This window comes from Manacus vitellinus, unplaced genomic scaffold, assembly GCF_001715985.3.
Source record: "Manacus vitellinus isolate BGI_N305 unplaced genomic scaffold, ASM171598v3 scaffold_27_pilon, whole genome shotgun sequence".
In the NCBI taxonomy this organism is placed as follows: Eukaryota; Metazoa; Chordata; class Aves; order Passeriformes; family Pipridae; genus Manacus; species Manacus vitellinus.
This window is the reverse complement of record NW_021940039.1, coordinates 9,737,128-9,764,162: the sequence shown is the minus strand read 5'-3', so window position 1 is coordinate 9,764,162 and position 27,035 is coordinate 9,737,128. Positions and strand designations below refer to the sequence as shown.

The 27,035-nt window shown below is 50.7% G+C and overlaps 2 protein-coding genes across 2 annotated transcripts; one reads left to right on the top strand and one right to left on the bottom strand.

Annotated features, from left to right (window-relative positions):
* Window positions 1–268: 268 nt before the first annotated feature.
* Window positions 269–12,769, bottom strand: LOC103759657 (ectonucleoside triphosphate diphosphohydrolase 2). Its single transcript, XM_018074176.3, has 9 exons — window positions 12,638–12,769; window positions 10,523–10,640; window positions 8,841–8,991; window positions 7,950–8,109; window positions 6,896–7,123; window positions 5,517–5,789; window positions 4,136–4,231; window positions 3,019–3,153; window positions 269–1,830 (listed from the first exon to the last, which is right to left on the bottom strand). Exons 1-9 carry the CDS (start codon window positions 12,749–12,751, stop codon window positions 1,600–1,602), a joined length of 1,506 nt encoding a protein of 501 aa, XP_017929665.3. The 5' UTR covers window positions 12,752–12,769; the 3' UTR covers window positions 269–1,599.
* Window positions 12,770–15,146: 2,377 nt separating this feature from the next.
* On the top strand, window positions 15,147–26,826 carry NELFB (negative elongation factor complex member B). Its single transcript, XM_029960549.1, has 13 exons — window positions 15,147–15,312; window positions 15,435–15,598; window positions 15,778–15,877; window positions 17,122–17,352; window positions 18,269–18,454; window positions 19,755–19,867; window positions 20,282–20,384; window positions 21,875–21,970; window positions 23,164–23,306; window positions 24,270–24,376; window positions 25,253–25,394; window positions 26,066–26,174; window positions 26,425–26,826. The coding sequence occupies exons 1-13, from the start codon at window positions 15,211–15,213 to the stop codon at window positions 26,560–26,562; spliced, it is 1,734 nt and encodes a 577-aa protein (XP_029816409.1). The 5' UTR covers window positions 15,147–15,210; the 3' UTR covers window positions 26,563–26,826.
* The last annotated feature ends 209 nt before the right edge of the window (window positions 26,827–27,035 follow it).

Sequence of the window (27,035 nt, the reverse complement as noted above, 5' to 3'; positions counted from 1 at the left end):
AGCAAAACAGCTCTGGAGTAAACAGGCCAAATCAGCACCCCCCATCCCGCTCACTGAAACACTCTGTGTTCACAATAACCACCCTGCTTTGATCCCTTGCCAAGAACAACACAGACAGTCTATTAAAACATCTTTAATAACATGATATAATTAAAAATATCTAACGTGCAACTCGAAGAAATGAATATGAAGCTTGTTTAAGTCTGTTTCCACACCCCTCCAAACTTGACTGACGGGTTCCAAACCTTTGTTAATTGGATACCCCAGTATTTGTGTGTGTGTGTGTGTCCTGTGTATCAGCTGGGAGCAGAAGTGGCAAATAATCAGATTTGAAAGGATTTAGGTGCCATGGTAGCTTTAAAAATCCTGCAAGGCACATCACTGCATGTGTGAGCATTTACATTTCTGTTTAAAGTGGCCTGAAATGCATTGGAGACACTTGTCCCTGAGGCTTTTATCAGCCTGTGTGTTTTAAGTCTCTGAAGCAACTGAGAAGTGAACTCTAAATGCCTCAGTCAAAGGACAGTGTTTGACTGAATCAATCCCTTTTCTTCACAGTAACACAGGGAGTTTGTAAAGCACCTCATCTTTTAGACAAGCAGAGCAGGCCAGAGGAGCCAGAATGACTGCCAAGTCCCTGAGGAATCCTGACTATTGGATTATGCAGTAACTCTGGTCATGGTCTAATACAAAAGTCAATGTTCTGACAATCAGGAAAGCTTCTGTTCCTGGGTCTGCTCTGGTCTAAAGGACAACGTCAGATGAGTCACTTGCACAGTCAGCGAGACAAGCAGGTCAGTGCAAATAAACAAACAGGTGAACCTCAGCCCAGTTTGAGCCCAGTTTTAGCAGAGGTGAAATTAAATGTGTTCATTGAAGTCCTGGTTAAAGAGTTTAAATTGGCAATTTTAACCCTGAGTTGCCATGATTCAGCTGAGAGACAAAAGCTCAGCTGTGTGTCTGTGCCCTTTGTTTCTCCTTTGATGCTCTGTAGAGACCAAGATTAAAGAGCATTGGTTTTGAATGAGCATTCACTGGATACTGTCACTGAAATGGAAGCACAGGCAGGTCAGCAGTGGCAGGCAGGAAATACCTGCATTTTCCCTAGAACATGGAAGCAAGTTGGCTGTTACATTCTGACCATATTTTAGTGCTCTTCCAGTCTTCACTAGTGGCAATACTACAGGTATCATCTCTTGAGGAGAAGACAGAGCACTCTTTGTCAGACACCAGCTCTCCTGATTTGACAGGATTATTCAACACTAACTCCACAATAGCTCAGGGCCTGCCTGCTCAGAGGCATCGCCTCGTGCTTGACATGAGCAATCCCAGCTGTAGCCCAAGGAAGAGCTGTGCAGGCTGTTCTTGTTTGGAGGATGAATAGCTTGCCATCCACTGGGAATCCCAGGTTTCCTGTGGAGCAGGATCCATTGTCTCAAAGCACAGTAGTGCAAGTGCCAGCAAGTTGAAATAAGGCATCAAGGTTCTGGGAGTCCTGCAGGGAAATCACTTCCATCCTCCAGTGCCTTACACCTCTGTGGTTTCTGTCTGGCCCCTGTTGACTGTGCTCTGGCAAGAGTCTTGAGACCCACAGAAGTGTCAGTTGTCATCAAAAACGCTGCTGTTCCTGTTGCTGAGGCTGTTCTCCTTGGCCATCACCCGGTACGAGATGCGCATGAACGAGCCAGTGAGCAGCACCACGAAGAGGATCAGGAGCAGCGACCACACCCCTGGTTCAATCCCCTTGAGGATGCTTGGGCTGTCCTGGGGCATGGTGTTGGTCAGGCTCAGCAGGTACCCAAGAGTCCAGCCAGATGATCTGTCACCCATCTATTGAAATAAAAAGGAGGAGATGTCAGAAGAGGAGACAGTCTTGACCCCAGCTGTGTTGTTGTGCATGGGCCAAAGGCCTCATGCACCTTATCTGGTCCAAGGACTGGGCTTGGAATGAAGAGTTCTCTCACTCTCAGTGCCCTGAGTGCACCAATGGGCCTTACTGGCCCCAACCAGCCTCACCTGGCACTTCCACCCACACCTCTGCCCATGGGCACAGGAGCTCCATTTAAGCTCTGGCCTGGGCAGCCACCTCTTTCCTGAGCTGTGCTGTAGGTGTGTGCCGTTCCTGCTCCCTGACTGGTTTTCCCAGGTGGATCTCGGGTCTGCATTGTGAGCAGTTCTCTCTCAGACCTTTGTTGTAGGTTGCTTGTCTCTGGCTTTCCAGGCTGGGCTCCCTGGTCCTGCCTCTTTACCTTCCCTTTCTCTGATGGTCACCACGTGGCTGACTGAACTGCAGCCCTGCTCAGTGGTACCATGGCTTTGTGGGGAGCTGGGAAGAGGTCTGGGAGAAGAATTTCTTTTCCTTTGCGTAGGGGAAGGACCTGAATCAAATCCCCCTTTCCACAGGGGCCCCAGATCCTGAAACAATTTCAGACCTCATTAGATATTAGATTAAATTATTAGATATTGGGAAGGAATTCCTCCCTGGGAGGGTGGGGAGGCCCTGGCACAGGTTGCCCAAAGAAGCTGTGGCTGCCCCATCCCTGGAAGTGTCCAAGGCCAGGTTGGACAGGGCTTGGAGCAACCTGGGCTAGTGGAAGGTGACCCTGCCCCTGGCAGGGGGGTGGAACCAGATGAGCTTTAAGGTTCCTTCCAACCCAAACCAGTCTGGGATTCTGTGATTATAAGGCATTTATAAACCCTCACTAGTAAAAAGGGTGACAGGGTTACAAAGAGGTAGGGCAGCATCTTTTGGCTCAAGAAATTTTATCAGCAGTTTGCCTTCAGCATTGAGTGGAGATCAAGCTGCACTTCCTTCCCTGTCACAGACTCCTAAAGACGGCGTTGCTCCAGACAAGGTCTGTTTTTCAGCAGGGACAAGTGTCACCTCTAGCTCTGTGACACCGGTTTTCTTCTTTATCACAACTGTGAATCCACTTTGCAAAACCATCCTGCTGGAGAAGCCCAGCTGGTCAGGGCTTGTGAGTGTGGAACCAGCCCTCCCTGGTAACTGTGACTGACCTTCTTCTGGAACGCAGTCCAAGCAGGCCGGTCAACGTCGAGCGTGTACCCCTTTGTGCTGAGATGGAAGATGAAGGCAGACACAGCACAGTACTCAGCAAGTGTATCCTGGCTTGCTTGGGACTCCCTAACCAGCTGGTGCCATTTCCAAACAAAAAAAAAATAAAAAGATGGGGAAAAAAATTAAAGAAGTATTCAACAGGTGAATTTCAGGCCAGCTATAACCTCTCCTTTCCTGCTCCGGGACTGGAGGAGGGGTTTGTGTCCTGTGCAGACTGAAAGCCATTTCCAGCACCCACTGGGCCATGATCTGGGAAGCAGTGTCAGCTCTCAGTGCCTTTGTTCCCATCTTATTAAGCCAGGCAGATCCAAGAGCAGCAGCACTGGCAGCCAGGTCTCCCACTGGCCTTGCTGGTGGCTTGCTTGGTGTGATTCCCTGCTCTTTAATTAGACTGAGCTAATGCTGCAGCCTTTCTCTCAGCAGGAACAGCCTTTCCTCCATCCACAAGAGAATGATTTTGGGAACTGCTTATGGGCTTTGCTGCCTTCTTAGCAAACCCTGTAGGAATTGTCTCATTGGGATGTTACTGTGGATGCTCAGTCAGTGTCAGTGCAAATGGGGGTGACCTCAAAACCAGCAGCTGAGGGAAAGGACTGGCAAATTCCCCCTGGCTTGTTCTCCTTGGGCCCAGGTGAAATGGGAACATCCTTGGAGTGTGAGTGGAGACTTAAGGAGAGGAGGATAACAGGAAGACCAAGTGATGTACAGGAGAGAGTCGACAGCCTTCCTGTATACTCCTTAAAATACAGTAAAAGGTATTTATGGCTTTTCATTTAATTAAGTGCAGGTGCTACCAGCAGCTGGGATTTGGGAGGAAGGAAAATAAGTGGAGCCTGTTTCCTCAAAGTAAAAAAACCAAACAAACTGAAAACCCAAAAAACTAAACCCCCCCCTCTCCCCCCGAAAACCCAAACCTCACAAAAATCAGGCAAATCCAAGTTTTTCCCTAAGGGAGCCTATAAGTTACAGCTCTATAAGTCTGAGCTCTGTTGGCTTTTACAACAGGCTCTTTCTTACGTCCCACTCTCCCTGGACACGAAGTTATTCCACAGGTACCTCTTTGAGGGACATCCCACACAGCCTCTTGACAGCCTGGCCCAAGTCAGGAGAGGGAACAGTTTCTCTCATGAAGTCCATGGCCTCAGAAATCACCTACAACAGCAGCAGAAATAACCATCAGGTGGGACTGTGCTCTGTGTCCCTGCATTGCACTCTGTGCCCACAGGAAAGGGAGGGGCAGTGCAGTGCCAGGGTGCCCTGTGTGTGCTGTGGTGGTGGTGTCAGGGCCTCGGATGGGTGCAAGGAAGATAAGATCTGTTACTGTCTGGAGATGGAATCAGGTCTGTTCCACATGCAGAAGCCTTCCTGGCCCTGTATGGATAAGTAAACTAGTCACAGAATCATAAAATCATTTAGATTTGAGAAGGTGTGTGAAATCAAGTCCAACCATTCCCCCAGCACTGCCAAGGCCACCACCAACCCATGTCCCCAAGTGCCACATCTACATGTCTTTTAAATCCAGCCCTGTCTGCCCTCCCATAGACCAGAGATGGTGACTCCACCACTGCCCTGGGCAGCCTGTTTCAGTGCCTGGCCACCCTTTTGGTGAAGAAATGTTTCCTAATATCCAACCTAAATCTTTCCCTGGCACAGCCTGAGGCTGTTTCCTCTCATCCTGTCTCTTGTTCCCTGAGCCTGAACGCCCCCCCCGGCTCCCCCCTCCTGTCAGGGGGTTGCAGAGCCAGAAGGTCCCCCCTGAGCCTCCTTTTCTCCAGGCTGAGCCCCCCCAGCTCCCTCAGCCTCTCCTGCTGCTCCAGCCCCTTCCCCAGCTCCGTTCCCTTCCCTGCACACGCTCCAGCCCCTCAATGTCTGTTGTCTGTTGTAGTGAGAGGCCCAAAACTGAACCCAGTATTCCAGGTGTGGCCTCACCAGATCCTTGTGCTCCTCAGCACCAAGTCCATGGGAGACTCAGGAACAGGGAGCTGGGGAAATTCCCAGAATTCCCTTCTCTGAAATGCACTTAGTTTTTCCTGGGATCTTTAGCTGCTCTTGGCTCAACAATCCAATGCCTTTGGACACTAGATCCAGGTTCTCAGAAACATGCTGGTGGTGCAGCGTGCCCTGATGTTTGCTGAGGGAGTGGCAGAGGATCTTCAGCTTTATCATGGACTTGGTGTGGGAAGACCTGCTTAGCACACAGCTCCTGGCTCTCCTATCCCTGCTGGCTCTGTGGAGCCCCAAAGTTGGTCTCAAGAGCTCCACCACAGTCACTGGTGGGAAGCCAGTGGTCCATGAAGAACAGCTGTGTGACAATGAGGGGGAGAGGGCAGGAGTGCCCCGGTGTGGCTGTTCCCACTGTATTTATTAATGGTCAAACTGGTCCCATTTCATGGATTCTCTGTGCCAGCTGTCTGCCCCAGTGGAAATGAGAACTCACCAGAAACCTGGTCTGGAGGGGCTGGAGAACACTGCTGAGGGAATGCTTGGAGAGGCTGCAGGAAGAGGAGGAGTTGAGCAGCCTTTGCACAAGTCTCATGCAGGCGGTGGGGCTGCTGGAGCCCGTGATGTTGAAGACCTCCTTGGGGCCAGGGGTGTCCCATGTGTCACCACTGACAGCACAAGGCCCAGCATGCACTGACTGCCACTGCACTTCCCGCGAGTAGGAGAGGGGCCAGCAGGGATTAGACACAGTTTTAGCACCTCTCTGCTCCTGGAGGCAGAATAAAACAAGGACAGCAAGAGATGACATGGCATCCCAGGGCTTCACACAGGGAGCCAGAATGTTACCACAGTGCAGGACAGATTTCCTCTGGCCACCACAGTGTTGAAGTGGAGCAGGAGGCTGTGAAAGGGTGGCCAAATCTTATGTCACTTATGTCATTTATGTCACTGAGTGAACCACAAGGCCCAGGCTGCTGCAGCCCTCTCACAGCTCCTGCTGGGGCCGGGGCAGCCACAGGGACTGGACCTGCTCGGGGGGGCTGAGGAGTCCCAGCCCTGCCTGCCCTCCCCTAGACCAGAAATACAGTTTCATGCATCCTGTACTCTTTCTAGTTGCAAGAAAGAGGCTGTTCAGGTCTGCCTTCCAAAGGCTTAACCCCTCAAGAATCAGTGTTTCTTATCTCTAGTAATTCCCCAGTGTAACCTTGGTGAAGTTGGCCTCCATGAGGGACATTCAGGTCTCAAACAAGGGCAGGCAGAGTTTGAAGACAGGCAAGTGCATGGGCAGGGAGGAGTTAATTTCTGAAAAATTAGTTTTTTATGCAGACTAAAGTGATTCCTGAGTTTGTCCCAGATCCTATCCCCTCCCACCATTCCCCAAATGAAATAACGTTTGGAAGAACCAAAACACCTGCATGTTTTCAAAATGAAGTATTGCCCTGCTAAAGATACTTCAGGGTTAAAGCCAGCAAAGGGATTATCCCAAATGAAAGGTCCCAGTTGGTTCCTGGGTTGGTTGGTTCCCATTCTAGGATGGAGGAGCAGTTCATAGAAGGCAAGGGAAGCCTTGGCTTCCTGTCACCCTGAAAAGGATGTTGGCACCTCTGGAGAGCAATTCTGTGCTTGTGTGTATTAAGTAGGAGGCCAAGTAGAGCCTGCAAGTGGGAAACTCTAGAATGGGTGCCTGTGTGTCTGTTTGGAGGGCATTGATTTGGGCATAGAGGGTACATTTTACGAATGCACTGGGCTCTCTTTAGATATGTGCAAATGGCCTCCATTGGGGGCATTTTGCCCATTAGAAGCTACACCTTGTGCAGCTGTGATTTAGGGATGTGGTATCCAGGGACTTTGCTCGTGTCCTGTGGCAGAACTCACCTGGATGAGCAGGGAGAGCAGCCTCCTGTGGAGCTGGTCGGTGCCATGGCAGGGGCACTGCCGAGTGTACACCCTGTGCATCTGCCCGTACAGCTGCAGCCTCACTCCTTCCTCTGGGACCTGGTTCTCCTCTTCCAGCTGGGAAGTGAGCCGTGTTGAGGTTCCTCCCACGGACAGGACTCCTGCCATCCCCTTCCCAGAGGGCACCAGCTGCCCTCGCCAGTCGTACTGACCAGAAAGAACCAGAGAGGTCAATCCTTGAGAATTCTCCATCTGGGTCACAGTCAGGTGCAAACAGAGGGACAAAACACCTCAGTGGTGCAGCACAGCCCAACTCTTTCTTTGCCCACAAGACACGTGGATGGCTTTGGAAGGAACAGAGGAGTCATTGTACAGGCACTGCCACCTGCACAGAGACCTTCCCACAGCCCATGGGGGCAAACAGGGCTCACCAGCCTGGGGGGGCTCAGGAGGCAGGAGAGAGGGGAGAGGGAATGGCAGGGATGTTTCCAAGTGGGCAGATATGGGCTTCAAGTGCTGCCTTGATGCTAAAGTGGATCCTTCTGTGAGAAGAACCCTGTGGTTTCATCTCCTGCAGTCACTGACGTGAGCATCCTGAACGTTGTCCAGAAAGCCTCATGTCTGTCAGGGCAGCTGCATGGGTGTGTTCATGAAAGGCTATAGTCCTTCAAACTAGTTATAACCATAGAATCACAGAATGGTTCAGGTTGGAAGGGATCTTAGAGCTCATCCCCTTCCACCCCCTGCCATGGGCAGGGACACTTTCCACTAGCCCAGGTTGCTCCAAGCTCCATCCAACCTGGCCTTGGGCACTTCCAGGGATGGGGCAGCCACAGCTTCTCTGGGCAACCTGTGCCAGGGCCTCCCCATGACCTCACATGAGGCTGGTCTTTGATCCAACCTGCCTCCTCTGAAAGGCAGTGGAACTTGTGCTTAACCACTGCTTAAACTACAGGGTTTTACCAATCCCTCCACGTCTCTGTAGCTGTCTGTTAGCAGGATTTGCTCAGCCCCAGCGAGAATTGTCCTTTACCTTGAAGAAGTTCTCCAGGACATAGTTCACAGCAACCCAGTTGAATGCTTCCTCATCTGGGCTGGACAGGATCTGTGCCCCCTGAAAGCTGAAGGGGGATGACTTCAGGGCCACAGTCAGGGATGCAAGGAAATCATCAGAGAGGGTGGGATGGGTGAGGCTAAAAAGAAGACAAAAAAAGGATGTATTTGTTGTTACAGGACCCTGCAGGGCTCCTGCTGTGCACCCCACTTTGGGCAGTGGCACAGAGACACAACAACAATCCCACTCCTGCTGCTTCCCCCTCCCCTCACGTGGCACTGGGAGCAAGAGCAGCACAGGGATGATTGGAGCAGTCGTGGCACCATTCAAGAATTTAGGACTTCAGTACCCTCTGCCACCAAGGAAATCCTCTGGCCTCACCCCACTGACCTGGTCCCCTCCAGATCTCACTTTTCCCCAGTGCCTAAAAGTGGAAAAAGTCCTGGTAATGAGGGGACTCAGAAGAGTTTCCACCAAAGTGTGTGTATGATAAGATGGACCTTCCTGCTGCCATTCCCAATGTTTTTGACAAGAAGCACCCCTGCAAGTCCATGTGTGTTGTCCTATAAGCTGAAAACACTTGAGCTTCCAGACTGACAGATGTTTTCCGAAGTAGTAATTGTGAAACCGTAATTGGGAAGGAAACACAGCACAGACTGGCAGCAGTGGCAGCGCTGTGATCTCATGGCTGCTGGGGGGACAGGATGGAACCACAGCCATGATATTCCTCTCGAGGACATCTGGGCCTGAAGGAGGTTTAGCTGACCAGCAGATCAGGGTGGAACACACTGCAGAGCAGACAGGGTGAGGTGCATGCACAGAGTGATCTGTGTGCTGATCTCTGGGTGTGGGTTTGCAACATTCACTCACTTCAGGTGCCTCGTGCTGGTGGTGGCTCCCACGTACAGCGGGGTTTGGCTGTGCTGCTCTGCTGGGATCTCCTTCTGGGCCCAGTTCAAACATGGCTCCAAGCTCTTCCCTGCTTTCTGAGGAGAATCTGAGTAGTTGGAGACTCCCAGACCTGAGAACCAGGGGACAGAATGAAATTTTAGGGAAAGTTATGGGAGAACTGGGAGAACTGTTACCCCAGAGATCACTGTCCTAGGGCATGGTTAAAGGCAGGACCTGTCACAGGTGGAATGAAGGAGCTCCTCCAGGTATCCACCCTGCTAAGATATGGTACTGGGAGCAAAACGTGTGCATATAAATCCCAAACTGCACTAACAGAACCTCGGCTCTGCTGCTGAGATACCCACATGGCTGCTGCAACAGCTGAGGCTTTCTCAGCCCACAGAGGAAGAAATGTGGCTTTAGCTGCTATAAAAATAAGCAAAAGGACACATTGCCACGGAGACAGAGCTGAGGCTGATGTGTCACCTTTCCCCTCCAGCCACTTCCCCTTGTGTTGGCAGAGGTTCCTGAGCCCCTGCCTGCAAGGCACCCCTGCTCCAGAGGAAGCTGGTGCTGTGCAGAGGTGTTGTGTGCCAGCCTTGATTCATTTTTCCAGCAAGTCAATGGGGTCTTAAATACTGGTTTTGAACTGCTATTCAGGAAGATCCTCACTTCCCCATTCTCATCCTCCTGGCTGTGACTCCTCACCACGTGCTTTGCTCCCTTAGGCCCCTTGTAGGGCCAACCTGCAGCTTTCCTACAGCTCCTGCAAGGCTGTGACTGTGCTGCCATGCACACAGGACTCCTCATACCTGGGCAAGAGCCCTGCCTGGGCCTCTGATTGCTGCTGCTGAGGACAAACTGCCTCCCAGAGCTACAGCTGCTGCTTTTAGCCCAGCCACGAACATGGCAGCAGTCAAGGGATACACAGGGTTTCAGGAAGCCCTTATTGCATCTTCTGTGGGTGGTTTGTGTTGCTTGCTGCCCTCCCACAGCACACTGAGGGTTCAGTCCTTCCCAGCATCCCGCTACAATCAGGCTTTGACATCAAAGCAAGATTGAGAGATAGGGAAGGAAAACCACAAGCATTAATGCATGGAACCCTTTCAGCTGGCATTGGCAGGGTCAAACTGATTCAAACGGGTGAGGAAAACCCCAATATTCTCTGAAATGTGACACCTAAAGGCAAGCTGAACTCCTGCTCCCCACACAGGGGGTTGGAGCCTTTGCACCTCTGTTGTCCTGGGGCTACACCACTTACTGCCCAGGGCACAGTCAGGAGGAGGCAGAAGGTCCCAGGAGTCACCCTGCAGCCAGATCTCTGTCCATTGCTGTTCACTGCCTTGCCTTGGCTCTGCCACTGATCCATGTGGACATCAGGATGAGCCCCAACCTCTCTGTGTGCTTCCCTGCCTGCAGCAGCCCCAAAATCCTGCCACCTGCTCCTGCCAAGTGCCTGATGCCCAGCTGTGTGTGGCTAAACCTGCCCAGTGGAAAAGAGCCATGCTGAAAATAAGCTTGTGCTTCACTATTTCCGTGCACAGCTGGGTGATGAAGGAGCCAAGGAATTTGTGGCCCTGGTCCAACACAGGCCTTTGGGTTCCCATCCATCCATCCCCTGCCAGTCCCACAGACCACCGAGCAGGAACTGGGCACCTCACCTTGCACAGGGCAGGAACTGCATCCCCTGATCACCCCGGTCTTGTTTGCCTTGGTGGCTGTCCACTGGTAGATGAAGAGGATGGTGCGGGACGGGCCAGCATCCAGAACGATGCCATACTGGAAAACCCGCAAAACATTCCAGGTAAACACCACTGAATGCATGCTGCTTTGTTATTGTAGGGTTACTCAGCGTTATGTGGGTACTCAGGGTGATCTCTGGGCCTGCACTGCAGAATTTGAGTTCACTTTTTACATTCAAGAAGAGAATGAAGCCAGGAGATGATGAGGATTTGCAGGGAACCATCTGCATTCCTGAATATACATGAGGAACAGCAGGAATGAAGAAACACATCAGGCCTCCAGTGGCACCCTCTGGAGCTGTTCCTGAAACCAGGCAGAGGGCTTCCACCGAGAGCTCAGCCACCTGGAGCTCAGGAAAAACAGGTCCTAAAGCAGTGGGAGATGGCACTGTACAGGTTCTCCACTCAGTCTGGGGCTCAAACTGCTGCTGATTGGTTTGCTAAGGCTTTTGTGCAGGAATTGGAGGGCTGTGGCTTGAGGAACCCGACACTCCCATGTCTCTTTGATGCCCCAGTGCAGCGATGGTGTGACATGGGCTGGGTTTGCCCCAGTGTGTGCAGTGCTGTGGGAGCTGCAGCACGCTGGGACCAACCAGCACAGGCACTGTGTGAGGTGGCAGCCCCACAGAGACAGAGACAATATCTTGGCAGAATGAGCAGAGCAGTGACCATGAGCTTTCTCAACCTCTTGTCCCCTGACAGCTCTGCTACTGCCCAGCTGTGGGGCTGAGGCATCTCTGCCTCTCTGCACCCCAGTGGCTGCTGTTTGCTGCTGATTGAGCCTCACTGAGCTGCTCCCAGGACATGAGGGTGAGGAAGTGGAGGCCACTGGAGTCCCTGCACAGCAGTCCTGGATGTCCCCACAGTTCAAACAGCCCCAGTGCTGGTCCAGGGTCTCTTGCTCTCCCCCTATTACATGACCCCAATCTGGGACATCTCCCACACAGCCTGGAAGGAAACTCATGAGATATGTGGTGGTGCTGGTCTGAGCTGCATCTTGCACACAAACAGTTGGAGCTGTGACTGAGTGGGAGGAGAAACCTCCTCAGAGGTTGATGTTAACAGCACCAGAAGGGTTTCAGAGGGGGCAGAGCTGCTGCCTGCTGCTCTCCTGGGAGCTCTGGCTTCACCAGACACCCAGGGCAGGGGCTGTTGGGGCTGGGCTGGAGCAGAAATGCAGGAGGAGGCTGGAGCTCCCTGCCCGAGCCTGCTGGCACCTCCCACAGCAGTGACAGCTCCGATTCCTGGCAGGGACGTGTCGGCTGCTGCCGCACAGGAGGAAGGAACAAATGGTATTGGTGGAGAAACTTGGACTATTTTTTCCTCCTTCACATAATGAGAGGTTGCTGTGGGAGCGCCAGGGAGGAGGGGAGGGATCACCACACCCCTGCCCAGCTCAGCACCAGGGAAGGACAGAAAGCAGAGCAATGAAGGGGTTTTTAGTCTAATTTTGTTTCTGACAGGAGCATGGAGGAGGGGTACTATCTCTGAACACGCAGGATAACCTACTTCTCTTGGGTTAAACCATGGTGTGCCACTGGACCTCAGCAATGGGTGTTCAAGAGGCAAAGTGGGTGGACATTAACCCCCCTTCAGACCTGGCCCTGCTGTGTAGAGCAGGTTGGCTCTTCAGTTAAAATCAAGATAGGACCAAAGAGGAGAAGGCATGCAAGACAATTTGTTTTTAGAGAAGACAGAAGCAGCAGCTCAGAGCCAAATTCCGACTAACTTTCAAGAGGGACTGATCTCTTTCCCTCCACTGACCCTACTGGTCCCTTGCTGCTCTGGGGGAGCTCCAGACATGAGCTGCCTCCCCTCAGCCTGCTGTGAGCATCTCTGCAAATCCGTGGACCATATTCTGCCTGTATTCCTGGACCAACCAAAGGAGCTGGCTTGGTTTTGGTTCAAAAAGCAAGTTGAAGGATGCCAACCTGCCCTGGCAGTCTTGTTCTAGTCCCCTGCTCAGTTTGTAAACGGCTCAGTAATAAAATGAATGTCCAAAGCAACACAACAGCCCAGTTTAACTGCCCTTACCTTGGTCCTGAGAGGGGCCACGGGCACATCTTTGGTGGAGACACAGAGCAGCACGATGCCCGTCAGTCCCGCCACGATCACCAGCCAGGGGGGAAGGAGCTCACGCCAAGACATGAAGCGCCTTCTCCTTCCTCAAGGAGCCCAAAGGGGAAGCAGTGGAGCAGCAAACTGCTTTAACAACCTTTAAAGAGAGAAAAAAGGCGGGGCCGGGGCCAGGCTCTGACTTCAGCCCAGCCCCAAAGCCACAGGGACCACAGGGACGCGTGGGCCAGGCTGCGATGTGTCAGGCAGCTCTCCCTTCCATCTCTCCTCTCCATAAATAACAGGAGGGCTCCGTGCCCGCCCCAGTTCTCCCTTCCATCCCTCCTCTCCATAAATAACAGGAGGGCTCCGTGCCCGCCCCAGTTCTCCCTTCCATCCCTCCTCTCCATAAATAACAGGAGGGCTCCGTGCCCGCCCCAGCTTTGCAAAGGCACGGCTGCAACCTCGAAACTGCCCCAGGCGGCGGGGCTGAGGTAAACACAAATGCGGGGTTAACTCGGCTGGGTAACAAGCAGAAAGCAGGCAAAACTCATCTGTTTGGTATTCCACGCCTGGCAGTGCTGGCTGCCCAAATTAGAAGTGGGGAAACTCCTTGTCACTGGGTTTAATTTATATCTGAGGGCTCCAGGGCGGAGCTGGGGTGCTTCCCCTCAGGCACATGTGTATGGGGCTGGGGCAGAGGACACACTGCTCAGTCCCTTCAGACTGTGCCTGCCCCCTTGTTCACTTTCAGGTGGCATAAAAACATCTACGCTTTTGGGTTTCCACCCCCAGGAAACTCTGGCTGGTTTGGTCCTTGCTGTGTGCAGGAGACAACGGGGGCTGCTCAGCTCTTTTGCCCCCAGAAGGTCAGTGTGAGCCTTCTGGGGTGCCTGTACCCCCCTTCCTGACAGCTCCCTGTGGAAGATAACCAGCACCCAGACTTTATAAAACACATGCCTGCTTTCTCCTGTCTGATGCCACAAAGAAACACCCTCGAAAACAGAATTTCTGCAGAAAACTGCAGCTGCTCACACTGTGGCTGAGCGCTCGTGTCCACGTGGTCATGGCATTTATACCAATATCACGATATATCATCAGCACTTCAGGATATCCAGCAGCTACTGAGGAGATTCCAGGTCCTGCTGTGGTCAGACCAGTCCTGCTTTGCTCCTGCAGGAACCCCCCCACCAGCAGAGCAGCCCCTCCAGCCGTGTGGGAACACGGAGAGGGACATGAGGGACGTCAGGGCACTGCAGCAGCTCCTGGCTGGGAACAGTGGAGTGGACCCCTTCTCTCACCTGGATATCAGGGATCATGGGGGTCTGTGAGCAGCAGCCCAACCTTCAAATGGTCTGAGGGGCTCTAAATCACTTTGGTTTGTTCCTGGACAGTTATACTGGCTGCTGGGCAGACTCTAGAGGGGTTTCTAGGTGGCTTAGGCTGATGCAGCAGCAGATTGCACAAAGGACAAATAGGGAGATTTCCTCCCCCCCCCCCTCTTCAGCAGCTATCCCGAAAGTACAGGCCTGTGAAGGCCAAATCATGAATGGGGGAAGGCCACTTCTCTGTTTTTAGTGGTGTTTCCTCTTTCCATCACTGTCTGCCTGGGATCAGACAAGAAGGAAACCTCAGACACCCCCAGGAATCCCAGCCTTGCTGCCCTCTTAATGCTGTTGGCCAGAGCACAGAACCATGGAATCACAGAATCTCCTGAGCTGGAAGGACCATCAAGTCCATCCTGGCCCTGCACAGGATACCCCAACAATCCCATCATATGAGAACTCCTGGAGCAGGTCCAGCGGAGGCTGAGGAGACACGGAAAGGATGGAGCATCTCTGGGAGCAGGAAAGGCTGAGGGAGCTGGGGCTGTTCAGCCTCAGGAAGAGAAGACTGAACCTCATCCATGCCTGTCAGTGCCTGCAGGGAGGGGGCAGAGATGGACCAGGCTCTGCTTGGGGGGGCCCAGCAATGGGACAAGAGGCAGCAGCACAAACTGATGCCCAGAAAGTTCCACCCGAACATGAGGAAGAACTTATTTGCTGTGCAGTGATCCAGCACTGAACAGAGACCAGAGGGGGTGTGGAGTCTCCTCACTGGGGTTATTCCAGAACCCTCTGGACACAATGCCGTGCCATGGGATGCTCATCCCATCTAACTCTGGGACGGCCCTGCTGGAGGATGACCCGCTGTGGTCCCTTCAACAAGACCCAGGCTGTGATTCTGTGTTTCTGCGTGCCTGAGAGCGCTGTCCGAACGCTCCCTGAGCCCTGCCCGCCCTGCCCGCTCGGAGCCCGCGGGGAGGCCCCGCGGGAGGGGCGGCGGAACCTTCGCGCGGCGGAACCTTCGCGCTGCGGCGGCGACGGGCCCGGGGAGGGGAGCGGGCGGGGACGGATCCGCGCGGAACTGAGGCCGGCACCGGGGCCGGGATTTGGACTCGGGTTTGGGACCGGATTTTGGGGCCGGGTTTGGGGCCGGGTTTGGGGACCGGGATTTGGGACCGGGATCGGAATCAGGAGCGGGAGCGGCCCCGCGGGCCCGGCCAGGCCGAGATGTACGCGGGGCTGCAGGAGCTGGGGGTGGCCAACGGCGAGGACCTCAAGGAGACCCTCACGAACTGCACGGAGCCGCTCAAGGCCATCGAGCAGTTCCAGGTGCCGTGAGGGGCCGGGCTGTGTGGGGGGCAGGGGGGAACCCCCAGTGCCGTCCGGGCTTTTCGCTCTTTTGCTTTGTTGTCCCGCGTGCCGTTCTCAGCCCCGCTGGGTTGCTCTCTCAGACAGAGAACGGGGTGCTGCTGCCCTCGCTGCAGTACGCGCTGCCCTTCCTGGACCTGCACGGCACCCCCCGCCTCGAGTTCCACCAGTCCGTGTTCGATGAGCTGCGGGAGAAGCTGCTGGAGAGGGTCTCTGCCATCGCCTTGGAGGGGAAGGTCGAGGAGAGGTTGGTCGGCAGTCTTGGTTACTTGGAGCGACCTGGGAATTCTGTGAGAAAATACTGTGGTGACTTCTGCAGGGGAGAGCTTGATACCTCGGGAATCAAGTTCCAGTGGCTCTGAGGTGAGCCACTCTGTCCCTTTACTGCTCCATGGTCCTTAGTCTCATGCTGTCCCGTGTTTTCAGATACAAGAAGCTGGAAGATCTCCTGGAGAAGAGCTTTTCCCTGGTCAAGATGCCCTCCATCCAGCCCGTGGTCATGTGTGTCATGAAGCACTTGCCCAAGGTAGGACCTGCACTGTGCTGTGACATCTCTGGTGTGGCTCCTCCAGCTGTGCTCCCTCTGCACACCTTTGCAGGTGTGTTGTTCAGTGTGAGGCACTGACTGAAGATTTCATTCATTCTTGTATCTGCTGCCAACTTAGTGGGCTAATTCAAAAGGCATTTTATGTTTTTATAATCAGCTGAGGCTATTTCCCTGTTTTCCTCAATCCATGCAGCTTTCTAAAAATAGTCAAGTTCACTGATAAGTGAATTTTCCACAGCTGATTTAAAAATCTTTGACAAGTGGAAGATAAGTCTTGAAGAATGAAGCTAGAAGTAGACAGGAGTGAGATTCAGATCTGTGAGACAGAAGTCTCTAGGGGTGTCCTTATTAAAAGCATCATATTGCACTTAAGGTAATGGATTCAAAACTGCTACTGGAATTTCAGTAAGTCACTGAGTTTGGAAACACCATCCCCAATTCTCAGCACTGTGGATTTAAAGGAAATCTTTCTTCTTCTTTGAAAGAAATAAGGAAAAGCTTGGTGTGTGATTTGGCTGTTGAAGAAGTGTCTTCAGGAGGAGGCAAGAGCTGAGCCTGTGGAACTGCTGGGTGTGAATGCCCAAACTGCCTGAGGGGATGATCAGTCGAGGGAGGGGATTGTCCTGCTCTGCTCTGCTCTGGGGCAGCCTCACCTCAAGTCCTGGGGGCAATTTGGGCACCACAATACAAGACAGATCTAAAGCTGTTGGAGAGTGTCCAAAGGAGGGACATGGAGATGGTGAAGGGCCTGGAGGAGAAGAGTCTGAGGAGAAGCTGAGGGCACTTGGCTTGTTCAGCTGGGGAAGAAGAGACAGAGGTCAGAGCTCATCAGGGTCTGCAGCTCCTCCTGAGGGGCAGCTCCGTCTCTGCTCTGTGAGCAGGGACAGCACCCAGGGAATGGCTGGAGCTGTGTCAGGGCAGCGGTAGGTTGGGCCCTCAGCAAATAGGTTCTTTCCCCACATGAGGTAGTGGTTGGAGCATGACCAGGCTCCCCAGGGCAGTGGGCACAGCACCAAGGCTGCCAGAGCTCCAGGAGGGTTTGGATAACTCTCTGAGGGACAGGGTGGGATTGTTGGGGTGTCTGTGCAGGGCCAGGAGCTGGACTGGATGGTCCTGGTGATCCTTCCAGCTCAGGATGTTCTGTGATTCCATGATTTAGGTGTCTCCTGTGGTCAGTTGGGCAGGTGAGGGGCTGCCCTGTGTAACTGCTGTGTCCTCTGCAGGTCCCTGAGAAGAAGCTGAAGCTGGTGATGGCTGACAAGGACCTGTACAAGGCCTGTGCCGTGGAGGTGAAGCGGCAGATCTGGCAGGACAACCAGGCCCTGTTTGGGGACGAGGTGTCCCCCCTGCTCAAGCAATACATCCTGGAGAAAGAGAACATCCTCTTCAGCAACGACATCTCCTTCCTGCAGAACTTCTTCAGTCCTTCTCCCAAAACAAGGCGTCAAGGAGAGGTGAGGCCAAAGGCACCCTCACAAGATGCTTGAGTGGAATCCATCAGTGTTCAGTCACCTTCATCACACAACAGGGGCTGTTCCCTCACCCAGCTTTGCTCCTCAAGTCTTGTAGCTTGACAAAGTCTTTGCTAGAAATACCAGGCCATTTTCTCCTACATATCTTGGTGAAAGCAGCAGGAATTATTTTAATAGTCACTCAGTGCTGTGTAATGATTGATGAATGTTCTAAGCTGTTTATGCACTTTTAAAAAAACATAGGAGGGCTGAAGTTTTTTTCTGTATTGTCCAGTCTGGCTTTAATACACCTCAGGTGTTTGGAAGGCTGAGCATCTCTATCACATCAGTTGGAATATGTTAAATTTCTTTTCTTGAGACCTCTTTTATAGCCCAATAAAATTTGCTTTACTTTTTTTTTTTTTAATAGAAAGCTGTAGCTAATCTGGCATCCAGAAAATTTGCTCTTTGAATGGAATTAATTACAGGGCAGTGTAAAGCTATAATTTCAGAGAGGGCAGTATGTTTGTTACATGGGGGTTGGTTTGGGCCTGTTTTGCTTTCAAAACCATGTACTGTAAATGGTCTGGTGCAATTTACTCCAGGTTTACACTGCAGAGTTGTGGTGTAACTCAGCACCACGCATCCACCTGTACACTCCCCCTGCAGGGAGAATCAGGAGGATAAAAGAAAGAAGCTTGTGGATTTAGGTAAAAACACATTATGGCTCTGAAAGATTTGGTGAACGTACCTTGAACAAATGCTCTTGGAAATGCTGCCTTAAATAGTTCCTTTGCAGGAACTGATGTCACTGTGGATGTTTCAATAAATCATGTCATAAAATTAATTCACATTCTGTGTGTGTGTGTGTGAAGTTACAGCACCTCCTGGCACTGAGTGCACGTTCTTCCCGCTGCAGGTGGTTCAGAAGCTGACCCAGATGATTGGGAAGAACGTGAAGCTCTATGACATGGTGCTGCAGTTCCTGAGGACGCTGTTCCTGCGCACGAGGAACGTCCATTACTGCACTCTGAGGGCAGAGCTCCTCATGTCCCTGCACGACCTGGAGATCAGTGAGATCTGCACCGTTGACCCCTGCCATAAGGTACTGATCATATGGGACACAGAGGAGGGTTGCTGCAGAGTTCTGTTTTCCCCACTCCTGCTGCCCTGCAGGACTTCAGCCCAGAGAACATGAGTCCTGAACTTCCCCTGTGAAGAGAGTTCAAGTCTTGAGCCCAAATGTCATCTTATATCCCTTGGAACTTCAGGTGAAAATTTCATCTTGGTGAACCAGCAGTTTGCTTTCATTTCATAACCCATGAATCATTCAAATTTAGGGCACTTATGCAGTGTTAAAAGCAATGTCTAATCTGACACCTAATCTATGTAGGTGCTGCAAAAATAACAGAAACCATCAGCTAGCCACAGGTTCTTAATCCAAGCTTGCTTCCCTCCCAGTTGTGGCTGGTGTGATATACTCCATCTGCCAGTAATCTGTGTGTGAAATACTGCATACTTTAGATCTTGAATTATAAGAAAACATGCAACTATTCAAATACTGGGAGGTGACAGACTTGTTAATGTCACACCAGGGTTGTGTTACTGGCCCGTTGTCCTTAGTTAGTGTCACTCTGACCTGGAACAAGGGTTTTTCTCTGGAGCAGTTGCAAAATTTGATGTGTGTTATGCTCAGAGATGCTGTCCTAGAGTGAGGATAAATATTCCTGCATGCTTACTGATGTGTTCTGATCAAGAGTCCCCAGGTCAGTGCACAGACAGTGACTGGAGAGACAAGGGCAATTCTCGTTCAAGTTCATTCTTCAGCCACTTCATTTTGCCACTGCTAAATGCAGTGATGCTGCAAGGACAATTGGTGAAAGCATTTCAGAAAATTCAGCAACCTGTGATTTTTTGACAGCTGAAATGTTGAGGGGAAATATAGGTTGGTTTCTCAAAGAGAAAAAAAGCCCTTAATGTTGGATTTCACTAATACAACTCTAAAGCAGAAGCTCCACTGTCGATATTCCCTTACTTAGGGGGTGAGAGTGGTATTGCAATGGGCAAAACAGCCTGAATTCTTATTTCTAAGTGATGCTGTTTCTTTCTCAGTCTCCTGTTTGTGTAAACCCACAGGTGTGCTGGGCAGTGGTGTGTTCTATAAGTGCCTGCTCCTTAATTCCCAGGGAATGCCTTTCCTGGGAGGGGAGAAAGTGTCACCAGGTCAACTCACCTTGGCATCTCTGACTTCCTCTGTGTTTGTGACCAGCTGGATCCCACTGTTAAAGTGACTTAATTCCTGGTGTTTGGAGGTCACTCTGAGCCTGTTTTCTCTGACATCTCGTGTGTTATTGCTGGTTTAAGGAGTGGCTGAGGTTCATGGAGCTCTCTGCATTTTGTGACAGTTCACCTGGTGCCTGGACGCCTGTATCCGGGAGAAGTTTGTGGACAACAAGAGAGCCCGGGAATTGCAAGGGTTTCTGGATGGAGTGAAGAAAGGACAAGAACAAGTGCTGGGGTGAGGCTCTTGGGCCGTTTATTGAGGAACTGAAATGGGTTCCTGGCAGTCACAACACCTGGCAGGGGTTGTAGGTGTTAGTTCTTCCCTAGAGCCAGCAAACCTCCAGCAGCTCCAGTCACATCCCAGACATCCATGAGCATTCCTGCTCATGGCAGAGCCAAGCACAGAGCTTGCACAGCTTCAGTTGTCTCCCCTGTGGCCTGGTAACTGGCTGTGGGAGAACTGCTGGATCTCAGTGCAGAGGACTTTTTAGTCATTGTTTTTGGTTAACGTGCTCTTACAGGTCAAAGAAATACCATTTGTGGTGCTTTTACAAGGCAGGAGAAGGTTCACCAGGTGAGCACAGGTGCATAAGGACCTGTGCAGTTGTTTGTTATGTATGACAAGTGTTTGGTTTTTACTTCTCCTCAGGGACTTATCAATGATCTTGTGTGATCCCTTTGCCATCAACACCTTGGCCTTGAGCACCATAAGGCACCTGCAAGACCTGGTTGGGCAGGACACCTTACCCAGGGTAAGTGTTGCAGCTTGTGTACCTGATCTGAGCTGTGGTCTTGCTTGATTGGCATCCCTCAGGGAAGGGCTGGCACTGCAGGAGAAGAGTGACTAAGGTCTCAGGTGCATGTGTGAATAGGAACAAGGGAAAGGTGGTTCCTGTCCCTTTGTAGCCTTGCTGTAGAGCTCTGCAGGAGCACTGTTTGAAGATGGGCAGGGGAGGGGATTGTCCTGCTCTGCTCTGGTGCAGCCTCACCTTGAGTCCTGGGGGAAATTTTGGCTAACACAATATAAGAAAGATCTAAAGCTGTTGGAGAGTGTCCAAAGGAGGGACATGGAGATGGTGAAGGGCCTGGAGGGGAAGGGTGTGGAGTGGCTGAAGGCACTTTACTTGTTCAGCTGGAGAAGAAGAGACTGAGGTCAGACCTCACTGGGTCTGCAGCTCTGCTGGAAGGGCAGCTCCAACCTCTGCTCTGTGTGACCAGTGACAGGACCCAGGGAATGGCTGGAGCTGTGTCAGGGCAGGGTCAGGTTGGATCTCAGGAAAAGGTTCTTCCCCAGAGGGTGGTTGGCACTGACCAGGCTCCCCAGGGCAGTAGGCACAGCCCCAAGGCTGCCAGAGCTCCAGGAGGGTTTGGACAATGCCCTGAGGGCCAGAGTGGGATTGTTGGGGTGTCTGTGCAGGGCCAGGAGTTGGACTGGATGATCTTTGTGGGTCCTTTCCAGCTCAGCATATTCTATGTTTCTATGATTTTGGGACTCTCCAAACTGACAATGAATCTTTTGCATGGCTCATTCTATGCTGGCAGCTGGGCAAATACAGAACCATCTGCAGAAAATGTGCCTGCCTGCTTTGTCCTTCCATCAGTTTGTCTGAGAGCAGCAGCCTTTCCCCTGCCACAGTAAATGCCAGGGGTTAGTTAGCTCTGTCCTGCTCTGTTTGCTGAGATATAACACAGTTCCTGGAATACTGTCTGCAGGAGGTGCTGGAATGTTAAAGGAGGGCACCCTTACAGGTGTCTGAACAGTGTGAGGCACTTGCTGGTTTTATCTCTGAGTTCTTAGGTGTTATTGTTGGATGGAATAACTTCCCCATGACAGTTGAAGACTGAAATTTGTTTTGGTTTCAGGGCACAATATAAACAAAAAAACCACTGTCATTCTTACACACCCTTTCTCCTTTCTTCTGCTTGATTTGTCCTGTCACATATTACATTTCAGTGCACTAATTGGGCTGGACACGTTTAAAAACCATGTTGTGATCAGGTAGCTGCAAACTTCCTGGTGCTTTATAAAAGTTACAAAACCCCACAGGCCCTCAGGTGTGTCTGTGATGTGATTCCTGTCTGGGGAATCAGGTTTCAATTAAATTGGAGAACTGAACACCTCTAGCAGTCTTTGATAAAGCTGCTAATCCAGAAGAGCTTTGAATATAAACCACTGCTTTGAAATAAGTATCTGATGTGGAAGATCAAAATAGCTGTTTTTCTTCTCCCCTTAAAATTGGAGGAAAGCCCAGACCTGCTGCTGCTCCTGAGGATGCTGTCTTTGGGACAGGGGGCCTGGGACATGATTGACAGTCAAGTCTTCAAGGAACCAAAAATGGTGAGCCATTCAGAATTTAACACATTAAATTGAACAAGTTTAGATTTGTTTGCTGTTTATTGTGTCCCTGATTTAATGTTCACTGTGCAGACCTCTCGTCAGAGCTTTCTTGGGGAAAAACACGTCAGTGGTCACAGAGCAGCAGCTCCAGTGGACTTGCTGTGAGCTTCCTTTTCCTGCTTTTTGATTTCCATGAGTGCCTGGCCCTTACTGTTCTAAAATCAGACTGTACCCCTGTTAAATACTGCACTGGTTGCTCACTGCTCTCCCACTGCTCCTGGGATCTTCCACACAACTGACAGGTTTGTAGGACACCTCTTGCATGAGGAAAGCAGGATTTCCAAGGCTGCTCTGAAACATGACCATGACAAATGTTTCTCCCTTCCAGCTCTCTGTTGCAGCAGCTTTGTGCAGTGCCACATTTAGCACTTCCCATGCTTTGGAAATACTTTCCCAGTATTACAGGAAGCCCTGGTGCAGTTCAGCTGAGGGCAGGAAGGCCAACCATGGTGTTGCACAGCGGGGCTGCTTCTCAAGAGAAATTTGCTGTTTCTGTTCTGAGCTATAAGGCAGCAAATGTCTACTGAGGGGGATAGTTGAACTCTCCAAAATATACCTATTCCTGGCTGCTTGCATGTTTAAATTTACCAGAGGGAGGGTGTGCTTCAACACTGGGACTGTGGCAGTGAGAGTGACCAATATTCCAAGGGTAACACTGTGATTTGTGTTCTCTCATGAACCTCTAGGGAAAAATGTTCACAGTTTCTTTCCAAAGGGAATCTCTGTATTGCAAATCTGTTTGTGTTTGTCTTACCACAAATAAGCCTGGACTATGCTGGGGGTATATAATTGTTGATAAAAGCAGTTTGGTTTCATCCTTAACACGCAGTGCCTGCAGCAGTTTTGGGAAGGATCTCTCAGAGGAAGTGCTGTGTAATTGTCCAAAGAAACCATTTGAGCAGGAATATTCCTGTAGGTGAGGTGAAGTAAAATTTTTCTGATTACAATGGAACACATGGAAGTGAATTATGCAAGAGTTTTGACAGGAACTGGATGTCTGAGAGCTTGTTTTCCTCAGTGTAGGATGAGGCTCCTCTCTCTGCCTTGCTGTTTGCTAAGGCACTCCAGGACCATTAGGTGGCATGAAGTGATTGATGATGGTTCTTCTCCCTCTGTTCTTCCACCCCTCCAAGGAAGCTGAGTTGATCACCAGGTTCCTGCCCCTGCTGATGTCCTTTGTGGTGGATGACCACACCTTCACTGTGGACCAGAAGCTGCCCTCGGAGGAGAAGGGGCCGATTCCCTACCCCAGCACCATTCCTGAAGCTTTCACCAAGTATGTAATCCTGCCTCCCCAGCTGTGCCCATGCTCTGCTTACCACAGCCAAGCACCAGGGAACCAGCCAGCCCTGGCAGGGAAAAGTACTCCCTGTGCTGAAGCCAAGACTTCTGGGGATAAGATTTAGCCCTAATTAATCAAGGCTGAACTTTTCCTTTAACGGACCAGGTTTCCACCACGGTTCCTCAGATGAAATTTATTGACATAAAATAATATTTCTCGTAATGACCATTCTTTTGACAGACTGAATATGAAAGTATTTGGTATTTCTGTTCAAATTGCTGCTTGTGCAGCTTCCCAGGCAGTGAATGCTCAGTGTTTGGGTGATGTTTGGGTGATATTTGGGTGCAGCTGGATGAGTGCCCATGCTGGGTTCTGGAGAAGCACTATTGGAAATCACAAAGTTGGCATTTTTGGCACCCACACTTATTCTCTGCTGATAACCTGTCACTCCAGGGATGTCAGAAAGATAATTAAAACCCCTGTGTGCTCTGTTGTATTCATACCTTGCACTAATTTCCAGCACCATTCTTGTCTGTTTGCCAGAATCTGGAGTCCTGTATCCCAAGAGCTGTACTCTTCTCTATGATCTTTGACTTTTGGGAAACTAAAACACAGCAGTATTGGACTTTGTTTCATTTTTGAGTGTTTGGGCTTCTTCTGAACCCCAGTTTGATTAGCACTTTTATCATGAATACATTATAAAGGTCCACAATCAAATCCAGCTGTTTGGCTGTGAGACAGCACAATATTTGCTGAATGGTAGATTTTTTTGGAGCATGATAGTGAACATAGGGATGGATCCATCTGCTTAGTCAGTGAATAGCTGCTCTTCAGTGGGTTTGGGGTTAGCCACTGCTGTACCTGCTTGATTTCTATCAGTATTTTAAACCTCTTAAAAAAAAATTAAAAATCTTTTTAAGCTTTATTGGTGAAGAAACTTTGCTTCTGCCATAACAGATTCCTGCAGGAGAACAGAATAGCCTGTGAGATTGGGCTGTATTACATCCTTCACATCACTAAACAGAGGAACAAGAATGCTTTCCTCAGGCTCCTGCCAGCACTAGGCAAGTTTTTGTCCCATCTTCTATCCTGTAGCTGTATAGGAGGCAAGTAAATCTGGAGTGAAAGGGATTTCAGAGCCAAAGACAGAATGTTCTCCCTTTGGCTCTTCTGTTGACTTAGTTGTGAGTCCCTGCAGAAGTGCTTGGGTTTGTCTGCAACTAGGGCACTTTTCTGCTGATCTGAGAGTTTAGGGATAGTGGCTGAGGGTCAGTTCCTTAGATCAAAGGCTCTGTTAACAACTAGGTGAGAACTGTTTGGAATGAATCTGCAAGATAAAAGAGCAGATGGCTTAATTCTACTGCTGCCCAGAGTAATTGCAGGTAACCAGAATTTCCTGGGACCTGGCTTTGTGTGCTGAGAAACCTGTAACAAAATAGGATTGAACAGTCTTAAATTTTTTACTAGGATTACCTTGTTCACTGACTCCTCTGGGATAAGTTGCAGGAGAGCTCTGAAGCAACCTGCTCCTAATCTTTAATGTCTAAAAGATCAAAGCCACCTGCCTGGGCTACCTGTTTTCTAAGGAAATGATTAAAAATGACTGAAAGTGAGTAGGCTTGGATTAGGTATTAGGAAGAAATCCTTCCCTGTGAGGGTGGTGAGGCCCTGGCACAGATTGCCCAGAGAAGCTGTGGCTGCCCCACCCCTGGAAGTGTCCAAGGCCAGATTGGACAGGGCTTGGAGCAATCTGGGCTAGTGGGAGGTGTCCCTGCCCATGGCTGGGGGGTTGGAACCAAATAATCTTTTAAGTTCCTTCCCACCTAAACCATTCCATGGTGAAATCTCACTGCCAGATTTTCAACAGGAGCCTCAGCTCTGTGGTGAGGTTTTGGCACACCCTCATCAGCCTCTGTCTCTTTGCTTTCCATGTTGTTTAGTTGAGACATTCAGTGACTTGGCCTTCAGTGATATTTTCCTGCACCTGCTCACTGGGAACCTCACACTGCTGGGGGATGAGTTTGCACTGGAGGAGTTCTGCACCAGTCTCTTTGATGGCTTCTTCCTCACTGCCTGCTCCAGGTAAATAGGATTTTCCTCAGAGGGGAGTGAAGGGAGTCAGTTTACAGAATGCCTGAGACAGGTTTCAGTGCTTTGAGCAGTATAGTATAGTTCAGTATAGTAGTTCCATGTTTTTCTTTAGGGAAAGGCTCATATTTTGTGACTTTTTATCAGTAAAATTGTAATGTGCTGATTATAAATTATTACCTGAACTGTAGTTCATTATTCATAAATTTGAGTTGCAAAGGAGAATATCCTTCAGGCTTTGCAGTAGCTCTGAATATGCAGAGTTAACTTCAGCCCTTTGCAGTACCAGCTGCACACAGAAATCTGTTGTTACTGCTGGTAAGTCCCTGTGGTTTAGCTGGTGGCCTGCAGACCAGATCTGACCTCCACAAAGCTTCTCAAAAAGTGGCTGGAGCTGCTGTTGGGGCTGCTGCTGCTGCATCCTCCACACATGGAGGGATAAACATCCACGTGCACGTGGCCTGTCCTACAGGGATGAGCTGCTGCCCTGTCTGTGCTTAAAATCTCCCCCTCACTCCTCGTGGTTGCTGCAGGTCCACTCCTGTTGAGCAATTCCACGAGTCCTTTTGGAAAATTCTAACAAAGCTCCCAGTGTGTGTGGGTGTGAATTACTCTGGTGCTGTTGCTGTAGCTTCCTGGCTCTCAGGGTGGTGTTTGTTCTGCAGAAAGGAGAACGTCCACAGACACGTGCTCAGGCTGCTGCTGCATCTGCATCACAAAGTGGCACCAGCCAAACTGGAGTCTCTCCAAAAGGCTTTGGAACCCACCAAGCAGGTAGGAAGGGGAGCATGAGAAGGGGAAAACTGGTTGCAGATGAAAGCAGCTGCCTTTTCAGACGTGGTTTAATGGACCACGAGCTCTGCTCTCAGAGTGTACTGAGTTGTAGCTTCAATTAATTACCTTCTAGCTTCCTTCCTCTTCCTGGGCTGGTTTTACAGGGTGATGGCACACTTGCTGTGCTGGGTAGTAGGGGCTACAGTGGAGTGTGACTCTTGTTTTTCCCCCCTCAATTCTCATTTTACAGAGTGGGGAAGCTGTGAAGGAGCTTTACAACCAACTCACCGAGAAGCTGGAGCTGCGCAAGCCGAGTCCAGCTGAGGTGACTGAGACCCCCTCCATGGAGCTGCCCTTGCCCACTGTGCCCACACCAGCCTCACGCTGAGCTGGGGCTGCAGGAGAACAACTAACCCAGTGTGAAACTCTCTGCTGCCTTCTGAGTGTCTCTGCCCACAGGGTGGAAACAAAAAAAAAGCCACTGAAGCTCCTTCAGGAAACACTGCAGTTTGCCCAACTCATGCTGGCTAGAAAACTGTATGCAGTGCATTGCAAGGTTTACTTTTCTTAAGGATAGCTGAGTGTCTTCTTGTAGAGCCCCTTAAAATCTGACTGTACATTGTTTTTTCCGAAAGAAAATGCATATTTTTAAGCTTGGCATCTTGTGTTTTTAAACTGCTGTAAGAACTGCTCAGTGAGTGTGGAACCCCAGTGTGGTTGAGAAGGTGGTGTGGGCTCCTGAGGCTTATCATGGCTTTCCTTGGCCTTGGTCTGCTCTTGGGGGTCTTTGAGAAGATGCTCAACAAGAGGAGGTGTCAGAGGAGATAAGCTCCACTGATGCCATTTCCTATGTGAGGTTTT

Bases quoted from the DNA above. Each gene is read 5' to 3' on its own strand.
- LOC103759657 (XM_018074176.3), bottom strand. From the start codon at position 12,751: ATGTCTTGGCGTGAGCTCCTTCCCCCCTGGCTGGTGATCGTGGCGGGA. The intron at 8,992-10,522 runs GTGAGGTGCCCA...CCTGGTTCTCAG, and splicing joins CAGTTCCTGCCCTGTGCAAG to GTCTGGGAGTCTCCAACTAC. The intron at 3,154-4,135 runs GTACCTGTGGAA...AAATGGCACCAG, and splicing joins GTGGGATGTCCCTCAAAGAG to CTGGTTAGGGAGTCCCAAGC.
- NELFB (XM_029960549.1), top strand. From the start codon at position 15,211: ATGTACGCGGGGCTGCAGGAGCTGGGGGTGGCCAACGGCGAGGACCTC. The intron at 15,878-17,121 runs GTAGGACCTGCA...TGTCCTCTGCAG, and splicing joins TCATGAAGCACTTGCCCAAG to GTCCCTGAGAAGAAGCTGAA. The intron at 18,455-19,754 runs GTACTGATCATA...ATTTTGTGACAG, and splicing joins CCGTTGACCCCTGCCATAAG to TTCACCTGGTGCCTGGACGC.